Source organism: Euprymna scolopes, chromosome 41 (assembly GCF_053919585.1).
Source record: "Euprymna scolopes isolate OS-2025 chromosome 41, ASM5391958v1, whole genome shotgun sequence".
Taxonomy (NCBI): domain Eukaryota; kingdom Metazoa; phylum Mollusca; class Cephalopoda; order Sepiida; family Sepiolidae; genus Euprymna; species Euprymna scolopes.
The window spans coordinates 48527494-48542505 of NC_136522.1; the positions used below are offsets into that span (position 1 = coordinate 48527494).

At 30.4% G+C, this 15012-nt stretch overlaps 1 protein-coding gene across 3 annotated transcripts in view; it reads right to left on the reverse strand.

Annotated features, from left to right (window-relative positions):
* The window catches only part of LOC145266518 (sodium-dependent proline transporter-like), a 331699-nt gene that overhangs the window by 128618 nt on the left and 188069 nt on the right, over window positions 1-15012 (reverse strand). For 2 of the 3 annotated variants that reach the window (XM_080122268.1, XM_080122269.1), the window contains exon 2: window positions 2845-2952. The exons of the other annotated variant lie outside the window; for it this stretch is intronic. In XM_080122268.1, the coding sequence (XP_079978394.1) occupies window positions 2845-2952 (108 nt within the window). The remainder of the gene's footprint in view (window positions 1-2844; window positions 2953-15012) is intronic. 3 annotated transcript variants of the gene reach the window in all.

Here is a 15012-nt window from a genome sequence, read left to right on the forward strand (position 1 = left end):
ATATATTTGTGGTGGGATAATTCCAAATAATTTTCCCGATTCCGAGACAATTGCTGATTTTTTTTCAAATCTCTAAATATTTAGCTATAGAATTTTTAATTTTAAAATTTTTTTTTTTAGGGAGGGTATGTTGATATATTTTTGGAAACGTAAAAATATTTAGGTTGAGGGCAATCTATAGATTTTCGTTTTACTCGCAAACAAAAATAAAAATAAAACAATTTCAATAATCATTTTTGGCATCAGAAACTAAAATTTCTGATTCTCATACCGATTTTAATACCCCCTAAAGTTATATTTCGGATTCCTGATTTCGATTCATCATACCAATACTAATATATATCTAAGAAAAATATGATTATCCAATTATATTTCACTGTTTATTTAAACCAGTCCTTTAATTTATGAAGCTCGATATAACTACAGAGCATATAACAAAGAAATGACAAAATGTCTATATTCAAAATTTCAGGATACTGACCATCTTACCATTTTTTTCTTTAAGTACATTGATATGCAAAATTCTTGACAACACCTGTTTCGTAGCACAGAAGGATTCATGTAATTATTATATCAATTCTTGAATTTATTCTTCTCTTAACACTTTTTTTTTTTAAATTGATAAAATTAAAAAATAAAGGTATATGGGCATGATTATGAAATCCAAAAATTGAGAGAGAAGTTGCAATTATCTTTTTTCATTTTATTACACCATCTTTGAATTTTCATGAGATGAGTTAAGGGCAGAATAAATTCAAGGATTGAGACAATAATTATATGGATTATTCTGCGCTACGAAACAGATGCTGTCAAGAATTGTGCATGACAACCTACTTAAAGAAATAAACGGTAAAATGTTTAACATCTTGAAATTTTGAATATAGAATTTTGTTATTTATATATATAATTTTTTATATTATTTTTATTTCATATATATACAATTTTTATATTATTTTTATTTCATATATATACAATTTTTATATTATTTTTATTTCGTATATATACAATTTTTATATTATTTTATTTCATATATATACAATTTTTATATTATTTTTATTTTGTATATATATATATATATTATATATATAATATTTTATATAATTTTTTGTATATATATATTTATATTATATACATATTTTATATTATGCACATATTTGTATAAGTTTTTATATAATTTTCATTTTATATATATATAATTTTTATTTTATTATATATGTATATAATTTTTATTTTATTATATATGTATATAATTTTTATTTTATTATATATGTATATAATTTTTATTTTATTATATATATATATAATAAAATAAAATTATATATATATGTTTTTCATTTTTTTTATTACCGGTTTATTTGTTTGGTTACATATGTTTCAGATGTTGGACCATGTTTAAGATCTAACAGCCTCATCAGACCTTACAGAAGTCTGTAAGGTCTGACGAGGCTGTTAGATCGTAAACATGGTCCAACATCTGAAACATATGTAACCAAACAGATAAAACGGTAATAAAAAAACAAAACACATATTTACTCTGCAATAGTATTGAGCATTCTCTTCAGGTTTTTACTAATTACTAGTTTTGCTATATATATAGTATATATATATATATATATATATATATATATATATATATATATTATCTACTTTTTTTCTGTGTAAAATAGGTTATAGATATTAAATTATTTCATTTTAAACTTCTGTTCTATTCAACTAATCTGTTAATTTTTATTTTACCAGGAAGCATTTTCTAATTGCGAGAAATTATATTTTTTTATTTATAAATTGATTAACTATAAATATTCTGAATTTGGAATATTTCCATAGTATTTTTTGGATTTTCAAATTATTAATTGACTTTTTGGGATTCATTCATATTTGAAATTGCAGATTCTTCATTTTGGATTTTACAAAATACAACTTCAATGATTATTTGATATTTTCAAATTTAACTGACTTTTTAACTTTACTATAATCTATTCACAACTCGGATTGCAGATTCTTTCTTTTGGATCTTACGGAGTACACCTTTATTAAGTAATTGATTAATAATTATTTGATCTTTTACTTTGACACTTTTATTTAAAAAAAAAAAAGTCATCCAGTGTCATCAACTGTCTGAAGTGCAAATCTATTCATTTAATTATTTATCTTTATCTTTATCTTTGCATTTTGATGTTATAAGCGGCGTATGTAATTTATTTTTTTGATTTAGACGTATGTTTTTGTTTCAAAATTACTAGTGGAGGGAGTGTCAAAGTGTCAAGTTTGTTCTGGTCAAATTTTAGAAATAAACATATTTTGTAAGTAAACAAATAAAAAAAGAAATAAAAGAAAACGAAATAAAACAATAATAAAAGAGAAAAACTGAAGAAAAAAAGAAAAAATGAAAGAAGAGTAAAAAAGTTTAAAAATTTAAAAAAATAATAAAATAAAAATAAGGTTAATAAAAAGAAATAAAAAAGAAAAAAAATGGAGGAAGAGGAAGAAGAAAGAATTTTAAAAGTTAAAAAATCAAAAAATATAAATGAAAAAAAAATCAAATAAGGTTAAATAGAAATAAATGAATAAAAAAGAAAAAAAGGAATGAATGAATAAAAAAGAAAAAAAAATGAAGGAAAAATAAAAATAAATTTAGAAAAAGAAATTAAAAAAAGAAAAATCTTAAATGAAAAAAGAAAAGAAAAGATAAAGAGGTTTTATGAAGTTCGGGTTAAAAAGAAGGAAAAAAAAGCGGTTATTCAAAAATGCATAGAGTTGGCTCAGGTTAGAATTGAAAGTAAGTAGACAGCTTAGTTTGTATGAAATGGCCCCGGTGTGATAACCCTGGGGCCACATAATTACATCATGAAGAGCATTTTCGTGATAATTCTCTTTGAACCACGCCACCCCCATATGCCGAGTGGTTCCTTCCAGAGCTGAACGGGAGTCATGATACTTCTCTGTGCCCCTCTGAAATGGAATAAAGCAAGGAAAGGTTAGGTGCGGGGCCACGAGGTCAACATTTGGATCAAAGGTGGATTGAGATGGATTCATTTTTTTTTTTTTAATACCTGTAGATTCATAATCCAAGGGGTGGAATGGGAATTGGAGAAAAATAGATAAAGGAATCGAAATGTTCAGAGCAAGGTTTCTAACCGAGAGTCAGAAGATATTTTAAAGGTCATAGAGCATTTTTAGAGGTCATAAGGTCTTATTTGAAAAAAAAAAAAAAAAAAAAAAGATTGGATTTTTTTAGCCCAAATTTGGTCTTTTTTACGCTCTTTCGTGGAACAATGGTCCATGCAAGAGCATAAAAAAGGTCAAATTTGGCCTCCAAAAGGCCAATCTGGCAAGCCTTAGAAAGGCCAAAATTTCAAAACAAGATGGCGGTCTTCATTGTTATACATTTAGTCTAAAAATAAAAAATGTTGAAAAAATAATAAAAATTAAAATTTTTCGGGTTTTATTTCAGCCCCAAGGTCTAATAATGTGTTTTATATAAAAATAAATAATTTTTATGAATTTTTGTCCGTGAAATAATTTATGTCGCTGAAATGCACATTAGCCAAACACAGAATATTTTTTCTATTACTAATTATCTACAATTAAAATATTAAAATTATTAAGTTAATAACATTAAATTAATCTAAACACTATATAGAAATATAGTAGAACCCCGGGATACAACATTAAAGATTAGTAACAGTACAGTATATAATACACATGTATATAATCAAATAACATTATAAATAACACCATAAAATACCGTAACGAGGGCCCCGAAAAATTCCACATCGTAACCTGAAAAAAACGTATCCTAGGGCCACCATATCCCGGGATTCTACTGTAGTTATCTATATCTGTATCAAACTGTTCTTAGATTACCCACCTTTAATTAGAACTCTCCCGTCTAGAGATATCTTTAAATATATATATTCCGACCTTCAGGTTACAGTCATAATGTAGTATCTGTTCTAATGCTATATTCAAGCCAATTTGCCCTTAGTCAAACCCTTTTTATACTAAGGCAATTTTTATTTTTGCCTACTGCCTGAGTGGAGATGGTTTTCCCCTACATTAAAAACGATTTTGTGTTACATATTGATCTCCTAGGAAAGCAATTAAATACCAATAGTTATCTATATTCTGGCCTTTGGGCTAAAATCAGAGCGTAGTATATGCTCTGATGCTGCACTCAAGTTAATTTGTCCTTAATTTTTTTTTTTTTTTTTTTTTTTTTACACAGTGATCACCACTTATCAAGGCCCGGAAGCCACTCAGGGATAAGGGTTATTGCAAGTACATTACGTTAGTGTGGAGATGTGATGAAGTGTTTACTTAAGGGGGCGGTTCATTAGGAATTTGTTAACGTTGGACTTGAAAACATCCAAGTTGTAGTCCGGTGTAGTTCTAAGAAAGAAGCTTTGATCATGGAATCCGCATTTTGATTTAGGCACAGATATAGAGTGGGGGAAATTTTTCACAGTGGATTCAGCTAGACCGGTGTTTTTCATGAAAGATTGGCGAGGGGGGACCAGAGATTGGAGTTCAGACGAGCACCTGCCATGGAAATAACGATGTTTCAATGTCCAGTTCGACAATTTCAAGCATTATATCGTTTGAAAATTTTCAAAAACCAGCATTTGAAAATTTTCAGACGATATAATGCTTGCAATTGTCGAACTGGACATTGAAACAATTGTAACATAAAATGAAATACACTTTTTGTTGCCATCAACACCTTTTTTGAAGTCTTGATTTTGCACACACAGTATGTTAATGCTCAATTATGAAATGTGATAATTTTGTAGTTTAATCCTTAAGTCAACCTTTTTTGGTTTAAAATCTATTGGTATATGAAAATTCACTGAATTACACGAACTCAGTATATTACATATAAGTATATATATATATATATATATATATATGTGTGTGTGTGTGTACTCACACACACAATCTATTTTGTTTAATTATATGTATACAGCTTAACAGTTACGTTCTATTTTTCAACAATTACCACAAAACAATCGATCTTGCTCCATTCATTATAAATAAAATAAAAACGCTATTTTACTTGTGGATCTTATTTAGAAAGTCATCGAATAATAAATATGACCTTGCAGAGAAGAAAAGAATTTATTCCTTATGTGAATGCAGCCACTAATTGGCCAATGATTATCCTTCAAAGATATTTGCCTCAAAAACAATATGGAGATCTATTCACCTACTTTGTGGCAGCCACCATCATATTTTCTTTTTTCACCCTTTATAGTTTTTCGGCTGACGACATTTTAATGCCAACATTTTTTGCCTATCTAGCAGATACGCAATGTTGAACTAGAAACAAAACGGTATCAAAGGAATGACTATTGTATAGAATTTCCAAAACAAACATTTTTTGATGCATCAAGGTTGAACTTCAGTGAGACATGTCCTTCATTGTCCAGTAAATTACAAAAAGATGACGTCATCCATTAAAACACAGCTGGTGGAAAACCGGGCACAGTGGATGAATCATGACGTCCTCCATCAGGAAAGGCAAAACGTGTAAAGTCATCAACTAGATGAATGACTAGGTTTCAAGCGGTCTAGTATAATATTAAAACTCTCTCTCCCTCTCTCTCTCTCTCTCTCTCTCTCTCGTGTCACTTTTACCCTCTTTATTGTTTTTTTAATTCATTCGAATACGTTTCTCGGAAAGAAGCGTTGTTCATGAAATCCATGTTTAGGTTTAGGCACCAATAGAGAGTAAGGGAATTTATTGATAGTGATTTTGGCTAGACGAGTGTTTTTTTGTGAAAGATTGACAAGGGGGAAGACCATATATTGGAGCTCAGTCGACCACTTGCCATGGAAATAACGATAGAGCAGAGACAAAGGGGTTACCACATATCAAGACCTGAAGGCCACTCGAGTATAAGGGTTAATGTGTATTGTAGTCATTAGGATAGTACTGTAGTAATCGGTTGTGGTGGAACTTTGGTATAATCAAATTATTTACCAAGAGAGTTCAATAAGAACTTGTTTACGTTGAACTTGAAGACGACAATATTGTAGTCAGCTGGAAAGCAGACTACCAGAACAGAGTTCCAGAGACAGGCAGTTCTAGGGAAGACGCTTTGATTTAGGTAGTGATGGGACGGTTCCAATATTTTTCCCCGATTCCAATACAATTACCGATTCTTTATAAATCTCTAAATATATTATTATAAAATTGTTATTTTGTTCCGATTACTGTAAGAACACATCTTAAATGTGCATGTATTTTCTCAAACGTAAAAACACATTTGTGAGGGTGTGATCTACAAATTTTAGTCTTACTGGAAGTTTAAATCAATAAATATTTATTATTTTATTATTATTACAAGCAGTGGAAGACGTTTTATAAAAACAAAAGAAAATAGAATAGCTAATTAAAGGAATCAGTTTTGGCATCGGAAAATAGGCTCAAATTTTCCCAATTCCGATACTCCAAAAAGCTCCGATTTTTCCGATTAATCTTCCCAACACTAGGTTTAGTTACCGATAGAGAGTGCGGGAATTTATTGATAGTGATTTTGACTAGACGAGTATTTTTTGTGAAAGATTGACAAGGGAGGAATATATATTGGAACTCAGTCGAACACTTGCCATGAAATGAATGATAGAGTAGAGAGAGGCTCACAATGTCTCTTCTGCGAGAAAGAGGTCGCAGAGAAGAGAAGAGGGTATCGCGTATTAGGTTATGAAGCTACTGCTTAATAATACTTAAGCCTCTTTTGCTTGTATAAATAGCGACTGTGCATCAGGATTTGTAAACTTAATTTATAGAATTTTTTTTTTTTTTATTCCATGGTTTTGTACTTTTCGGCAAAATTCAATTTGCAACTGGCAATAGTGTTATTTAAAAATCTAAATGCCCTTTGGGAAAATGCGACTTCCATAATAATAATAAAGCTAATAGCTACATTAGTTTTATAACCACTACCCTATCCCATCGCCTCACCATGCACTTTATAAACCTTAGCTTAATTTAGCAGCGTTTACAAAAATGCCCCCCCCTCTCTTCTGACTTAAGACAAATTTTAGTTAATATTCAATGTTTGTTTTATTCGTTTTTGCTTCATGATATTTTTGGACTTGACCCGTGAACTTCTGAAGAGTTACGTGTTTGAAAAATCCATGTATTAAAAAAAATGTAGTCATTGAAATCTTATGCTTTTATAATGTACTGCTTAACTGGAAACAGACACTCATTTTTTTATGGTCATCTCCAAAAAAATTCTTATACCAGTGGGGCATTCATCAGCGCTACATACAGAATATATAAATAAATATACATGAATGCTCCATCGGTATACGAATAATAAAAAACATATATGCAGAGAACTATATATAAAACTATCAGTATAGGGACAAAACAATTATATGCTTTTATCTATATATATATAAATATATATAAATATCTATATATATATATATATATATATATATATATATATATAAATATCTATATATATCTATATATATATATATATATATATATAAATATCTATATATAAATATAAATATCTATATATAAATCTATAAATATATATAAATATCTATATATAAATATATATAAATATCTATATATAAATATATATAAATATCTATATATAAATATATATAAATATCTATACATAAATATATATAAATATCTATACATAAATATATATAAATATCTATACATAAATATATATAAATATCTATACATATATAAATATATATAAATATCTATACATATATAAATATATATAAATATCTATACATATATAAATATATATAAATATCTATACATATATAAATATATATAAATATCTATACATATATAAATATATATAAATATCTATACATATATAAATATATAAATATATATACATATATAAATATATAAATATATATAAATATCTATATATATATAAATATAAATATATATATATAAATAAAAAGCAAAAGTGGCGTTTTTCGGGGGGATTCTCAAGAGTGTTACTATTTTGGAGAACTTTTTATATACTCCCTAGATGATAATATCTATGATTTGCGAACGGACGTCGTCTCTACATTTATTTTGATTGACTTTTATAAAATTCGCTGTATTCCATCCTTTCACGTGTTTGTTCGTCTTTTTTCATATAAAAGCGAAACTAATCGGAATGAAGTAGGCCACCTGGCTTTCCGGCCGGGACCTCCAGAAAGGTAATTAGCTTTGATCACTGCTGGGAAAACCCTTTATATCAGACAATTGCTATTCATTTGGAGAGCTCGCCCTTCTTGAGGATAGCTGGTTTTCTCCCACATCGTGGGGAAGCAGAAACTGGCCTGCAGCCAACCTTCATTTCGGTGCCTGCGTTATTCTTAACTTATTCACTTCAAGTCAACTTTTTAATCATTAAATTTAAATGCTTTTCGTTTTGTCTCACGTCGTAGCGTAGCGGTAAGATCTCAGCTTTTCTTTCACTTTCTTCTTTTTCGCCTTCACATCACGGGTTCGAGCCTGTCTGCCTACTAACACTTTTTTTTATTCCAAACACCCAGGCAACACTGGGCACCCCCGCTAGTCTAATATATAAAAGGCAAAATGGGTGTGAGTATTTGTGTATGTCCATGAAAGGCTTTTTGAGTGGGGGCTCTTGCATCGGTTAGATTCCAGGAGAAGTTTTCTTATACTTCCTAAATCGTAATATCTCAAATTCACAAACAGAAATCGTCTCTTTTTTTTGATCGAGTTTTAAAAAATTCCCTTGTTTCGAGTGTTTGTTTGTCTTTTTCGTATAAATAAAGCGAAACTAATCAAATGCGAATGCCAACTCCCGACCTTCCGAGCCGGGATCAAAGTGCAGTATCTGTTCTGATGTTTCACTTAAGTAAATAAATTTGGTCAATGTGGGGGGAAACCCTTCATATCAGACAATTGCTATTTATTTGGACACAGAGTGCCCCCCCTTTTTGGGGGTGAGCTGCTCCTCACACACACACATACAAAAAAACGACCTTATGTCTAATTTGCTTTCGTGGGGAAACAAATACCCCCCCCCCAACTCCCGGCCTTTGCCCGGCTAGTATCTGTTCTCTAATTCGTCCTTGGTCAGTGTAGGGGAAACCTTCATACTGAGACAATTACTATTTATTTGGATACTGCCAGAGTGCCCCCTTTTTTTGGGGGAACTGTTTTCCCCCACATTAAAAATGACATTCGTGGGAAGTTTAAAAGCAACACCATTTCTGCAAATCATCTTTTTGATTGACTACGTTCAATTTGAACGCTTTACACTTTCGATCACGTCATGGAGTAAGGGTAAAATGTCTGATTTTCTTTCACTTTCTTTCCCGCCTTTGTGTCACAGGTTCGAGCCTGCCTGCCTACCTTTTTTTTTTTTTTTTAATTTTTTTTTTTGATACCTACACACACCCAGGCAACGCCAAGCACCCAGTCTAGTAATAAATAAAACTAAACTTATTTTTCAGATGAGAATAAAATAATTGTCTGTTTTCAGTGTAACAGTATATTATAAAATTATTTATAGCTCTAGTATTGCACTATTGAGCTATCTGAATGAACTTTGTGTTATTAATATTTCTATTTGAATACAAAAATTGAAACGTTTTATTTCAATAGTATAAATATATACAGGGTGCTTTTTTTTTTTTTTTAGAGGTGGTGAACTTTAAATTAACAACTTGCCCATCGGGCCAAGATCAAAGTGTAGTATCTGTTCTGATGCTATGCTTCAATTTTTTTTTATTCTCGGTTAGTGGAGGAGAAATCCTTCACGATTGAGACAACTTTAATTTTTTGTTCCTTCCCCCACATTAAAAACCGACCTTGGTGTCTAACTCTGCCCTCGTGGAAAGGCAAGTAAATAGGAACAACTGTATTTTCTTTAGTTGCAGATTTGACAACTATCGGTTATTTTGAGTTCAGCGACTGACACCCGAGAAGCGTTTGCAAATTTATTTTGAAAAAAAAAATCACGGTTCAGTTTGAGCAACACACCATGTATTACGTGAGTTTTATGTTGCTCGTGATCAACCATCAGAACGATTTATTACGTTACATTCATTCTAAACGATAATAGACATCCTGTAGAACATCGTTCAATGCGCACATAACAAACAATTGCTGTTGCACAGCGTAATGTTGATAATGCTGTGGATGTGTCAATTCGTCAATGTGCTGAATAATTAAACCTGCGCCCTTTGACCCAATGAAAAATTTTGCATTAAGATATTGACTTGAGCACTTATAAGATTCAACTTGCGCAGGTTGGTTGGTTGTTTTTGTTTTACGGCATATCAACCCTTTTCGGGTTATTTAATGCCGAATCCAAAGATTTTTAAGACAAATTTTTTTAATAGAATATATTTGTTGTTTTCAAGTCGGTTTCTATTTAACCCATAGTTGGGACCCTAACAGGTATTACCACTCTGGTTTAGAATGGACCTGGGAGCAATGGTAATTAAAGGGTGGCTCCACACTCCCCAAAGCCTACAAGCTGGGGCCTCACCACTGGATATAGCTTAAGGTCATATCCAGGGCCAACTTGCGCAGGAGTTGAAGCCAAATGTTGGATACAACATAGTAGCCTTCAAATCGAATGTAAACAAGTTCTTGTTGAGCCGTCCTCATAAATAATCAAATCCTAACCAATTTACACTATTAACGATGCTGTATTGCCGAAATATGTTCTAATTTAATGCATCCAGTTTGTGAAAATTAGACCTCTTTATTATGCTGAGGGGCTGCTGAGCCATATGCCCGAAATTGTATTTAAATTGTAAATATTAAAAATTACAAACAAAAATTAACAAACAGAACTGAAACACCATTCCATTGAGAAAAAGTCACTGTTTGGTGTCCTTTATAAATTGGTGGAATCATTGGTATTAGGTTGGTGCAAAAATAATGACGTTTTTGAAGTTCAACTATTGATATATATACTAGCGGGGGTACCCGGCGTTGCGCGAGTGTTTGTTTCCGGGACGGGGGGGGGGGGAGAGTTTTAAAAAATGTTATGGTAGGTAAGTAGGAAGGATCAAACCCGGAGTCATGAGTAAAAGTAGGAAAATAAAGTGTGAAAAAAAAAAAAAAAACATCTGCAACGTTAACAGTTCGGCCACCAAGAAAAGTCCATCCCCGTTGCTTAGGAAAAAAAAAAAAAAAAAACGACTACGGTAGGTCGGCGCGAACGTGAAAATATAATGTTAATTGTCCAGCACCCTAACCACTACGCCACAGAGCACTGCAGCTTAGTTTAGTGATTTTAAATAACTTCACATGAAAGAACTACGAAGCCAAACCGGTGTTCTCTTCTCAACTGTTCCTTGTGAACGATCCCCAAACGGTGTTAAGTGGTGGCAGGGGGAGGAGGAATTTATTAGAGAGAAAATATTTTACCACTTCCATTGATCTTAACCGATTTTGGCCGTGACTTCTCAGCAGAAAAAGTATAGAAATCTAAGATTATCGAGGAATTTGAGAAATAATAAGCCTATAACACACCTCAGATATTGTTCTGCCGTTTGTGCATATTATATTTGCATGAAATATCTTGATTTTTAATCCTATTAAGGTCAAAATCCGACGAGAAAAAATGAGTTCATTTTATATATATATATATATATATATTATATAAACGACATTATTTTTTCAACAGCCTAATACATGTATTCAAAAATGATAATGGTCAGAACACTAAGTTTTAAAATAAAGCTGTAGTGGTTTCTTTAGGGCGACAACTTTATCATAGTAATACCATGCAAGTTAATTTTCCTGTGACCATTTGCTTGGATGTATGACCCTCGACATTTTATTAATTAGTTCTGTCTGATTTTCCAAGCGATGACAGGGTAAATTAATTCAGAGTATAAGTTTGTTATTAGATTAGTGCAGATTTAAAAAAAAATACCTCGACTTTTTAATTTTTAATGTTTTGCGGATTTGTATAAAATATTCGCCCAGTAATGCCATACAAGTTTATTTTCCTGAGAAGACCTTATTGTTTAGAGGTATCTAGAACTACCATTCTGATGCCACATAACTTATCTAGTGTGTGGTGTGTATGTTTGACCAGACCTTTGCCATATCAAAGAAGCGGATAATTAGGGTAAAGATAAAAAATGGGTTAAAAAATGCAGGGTAACAAAAGTTTTTTTTTTTGTTTGTTTTTTTTTAATAGGAGGTAGATAAAATAGTGGATCTTGAAAAAAAAAATAAATAAATAAAAATAAATGAAAATAAATTGTCCAATTTTAGCATAGGGACCGTTAAAATATCTTGCCACTTGATTTTAGCCCAAGTTTAAGATAAAATTGATTCTGGGTTCTGGCTCTGAAATAATAATGGCTTAGCATTTTAATATATATAAATTTAAACTTTCATTTCTATTTTGTCTCGATGCCGTTTTTTTTTCCCTTAAATTATCTATTAATAAGTAGAAGTACCTACCCGACGTTGCTCGGGAGTTTTTTTTTTTTCCAATTCTTTTTCTTATGGTATTGCCTAATTACTTATATCAAATTACTAATTGAACCAAATTGTTATTTCAAAGAGTCACGGAATAATCCATTTTTTCAACTATTAACAGAAGAATATAAAACTGGCTGGCTTGTTTACAAAGAAAGAGAAATGCATTCTGGTGGCTTTAAGTATTTTTTAATGTTTTTTTTTTTTTCTTAAATTATTGCTTAGTATGTTTTAAACAATTACATCCTATTTTAGTCAATCAGTGAAGTTGTCTTGAACGAGTTTTGGCTTTATTCCCAAATAACTTGTTACATAAAATCACATGTTATATTGAAGCGGTCAGCTCCCTAAACGGCTGCCAAATTTTATTGACTAGTCTTGTCTGACTTTTTAGGCGGTAACAGAGTAAATCAATTCAACGTATTAGTTTGTTTTCTGATTTTTTGCAGAGTTTTTTTTTTTTAAATATTCATTTTACAAATATTAATTTGTTTTGCAAATCGCCTTCAGGAATTTCTTTGTGTTGTTGTACAAAAGAAAATTCTTAACACCAATTTCAATGTCATTTTTAGTAGACCGTTTGATGCTATTAAGTTTTGCTAAATTTGTCAAAGATTTCCAGTTTTCAGAAAATATTTACCTCCCTTTTCTTATGATTCGAACTCTTCGGTTCCTTTTTTTTTTTTTTTTTTTTTGCAAAACTCAATTTTCACTAATTGTCTTCGAAAACTATCTTCATTGATAATTAATTTTCTACCTTATCGTTTTTCGTAATTTTTGGATATGTTCATTTGTAGTAACAAAACACACCCTCTGGTAGTCATACGAGAAAACCATAAGTCCGGGTGGCAATACAAAAAAGGGTAAAGTATAGAGCAGTTAACAGTCGAGAATTTATATACAAAATAAATAAATAATAGAAAACAAATAAAACCAAGTTGAATTAAATACTCTACGACCCATATACTTTTAACATGTCACCTTAATCGTCATTTTGGTTTATGTGCATCAAAACTATACATGAACATCGAAATAAAATTCTGATATAAAATGCCTCACAGTTTTCACACATTAAAAGCATATGGGTCGGTAGATAATTTGGGTTTATATTACAATTCACAGAGGCACGAAAAAGTTGTCAAAAAACAAATATATAACAAAAAAAAAATGTTACCAAAGGCAAGATAACTTACTCTTCTACCTAACTGAATAAGATTTTAGTGTTTTTATTTATTTATTATTTATTTAGTATTTTATTTGAATTTAAAATGTTTATTCAGTTTGAAAAATAATATTGAGCGCATCCGAAGAACGAGAAAAAAATAGTCACAATGTCTTTGAAGTTTCGATAATCACTTCAAAATAAGAAATAAAACAAAACGGTGGTAGAAACACACCCAATAAATGGCGTTTATTGGATGGGTTTATACCACCATTTTGTTTTATTTCTTATTTTGAAGTGATTATCGAAACTTCATAGATGTAAAGAGACACCGCGGCCATTTTTTGTTTTTCGGTAACGCTCAATATTACTAGTTTTTCGAACTGAATAAACATTTTACATTAAATAAAAGCACTAAAATCTTATCCAGTTGGGTAGAAAAGTAACTTACCTTGCCTTTGGTAACATTTATTTGTTATTTATTTGTTTTTTGACAACTTTTACATACCCTTGTGGATTGTACAACAAACCTGATCATTTAATTCTACTACGTTTGCTATAAATTATACAGTCTTTATCAGTATATGTGAGAAAGACAAATGGCGGCGCGCTCGCTGTTGTATACATTAAGTTTGGGAAAATTAGTTCAAACGAAAAAACTGTACAAAATACTGTTAGAAACTCACTCAATATATGTTACCGTAACATAGGCTGACATATATTGAGTGAGTTTCTAACAGTATGTTGTATAGTTTTTTAGTTTGAACTCATTTTCCCAAACTTAACGTATACAATAGCGAGCACACTGCCATTTTCTTTTTCACATATACTGATAAAGACTGTATGTTTTTCGAACCGAATAAACATTTTACATTAAATAAAAACGCTAAAAACTTATCCAGTAAGGTAGAAAAGTAACTTATCTTGCCTTTGGTAACAGTTATTTGTTATATATTTGTTTTTTTGACAACTTTTTCGCATCTACGTGTATAGTAAAACAAACCCCAAATTACTATTTATCGTCCAAAAAAGCCCGTGTATTTTTTAGGGGGGGGGATATCATCGTGTTAACGTCTTACATTCATTGTAAGTGATGAAGTTTCAGAATTATGCCAAAATATTTTTTGATGAAAAAATTAAAATAATGACCTCCAGTGATTAAGACATTGAATTAAAGTTCAATTTTCAAGTCTTTATTGTTACATTAAAAAATGAAAATATTGAAAAAAGTTTAACTTGTACGTATCCGCTATGGAATGAAGTTCTCCGAAAAAAAAAAAAAAAAAAAAAAAAATTTAACTTAATTTCATCAAGTAGTTTTTGTTTTACAGTGAAAAAACAAAAAAACAATTTGTTATGATACCGAGCAAAAGGTTCGATTTTT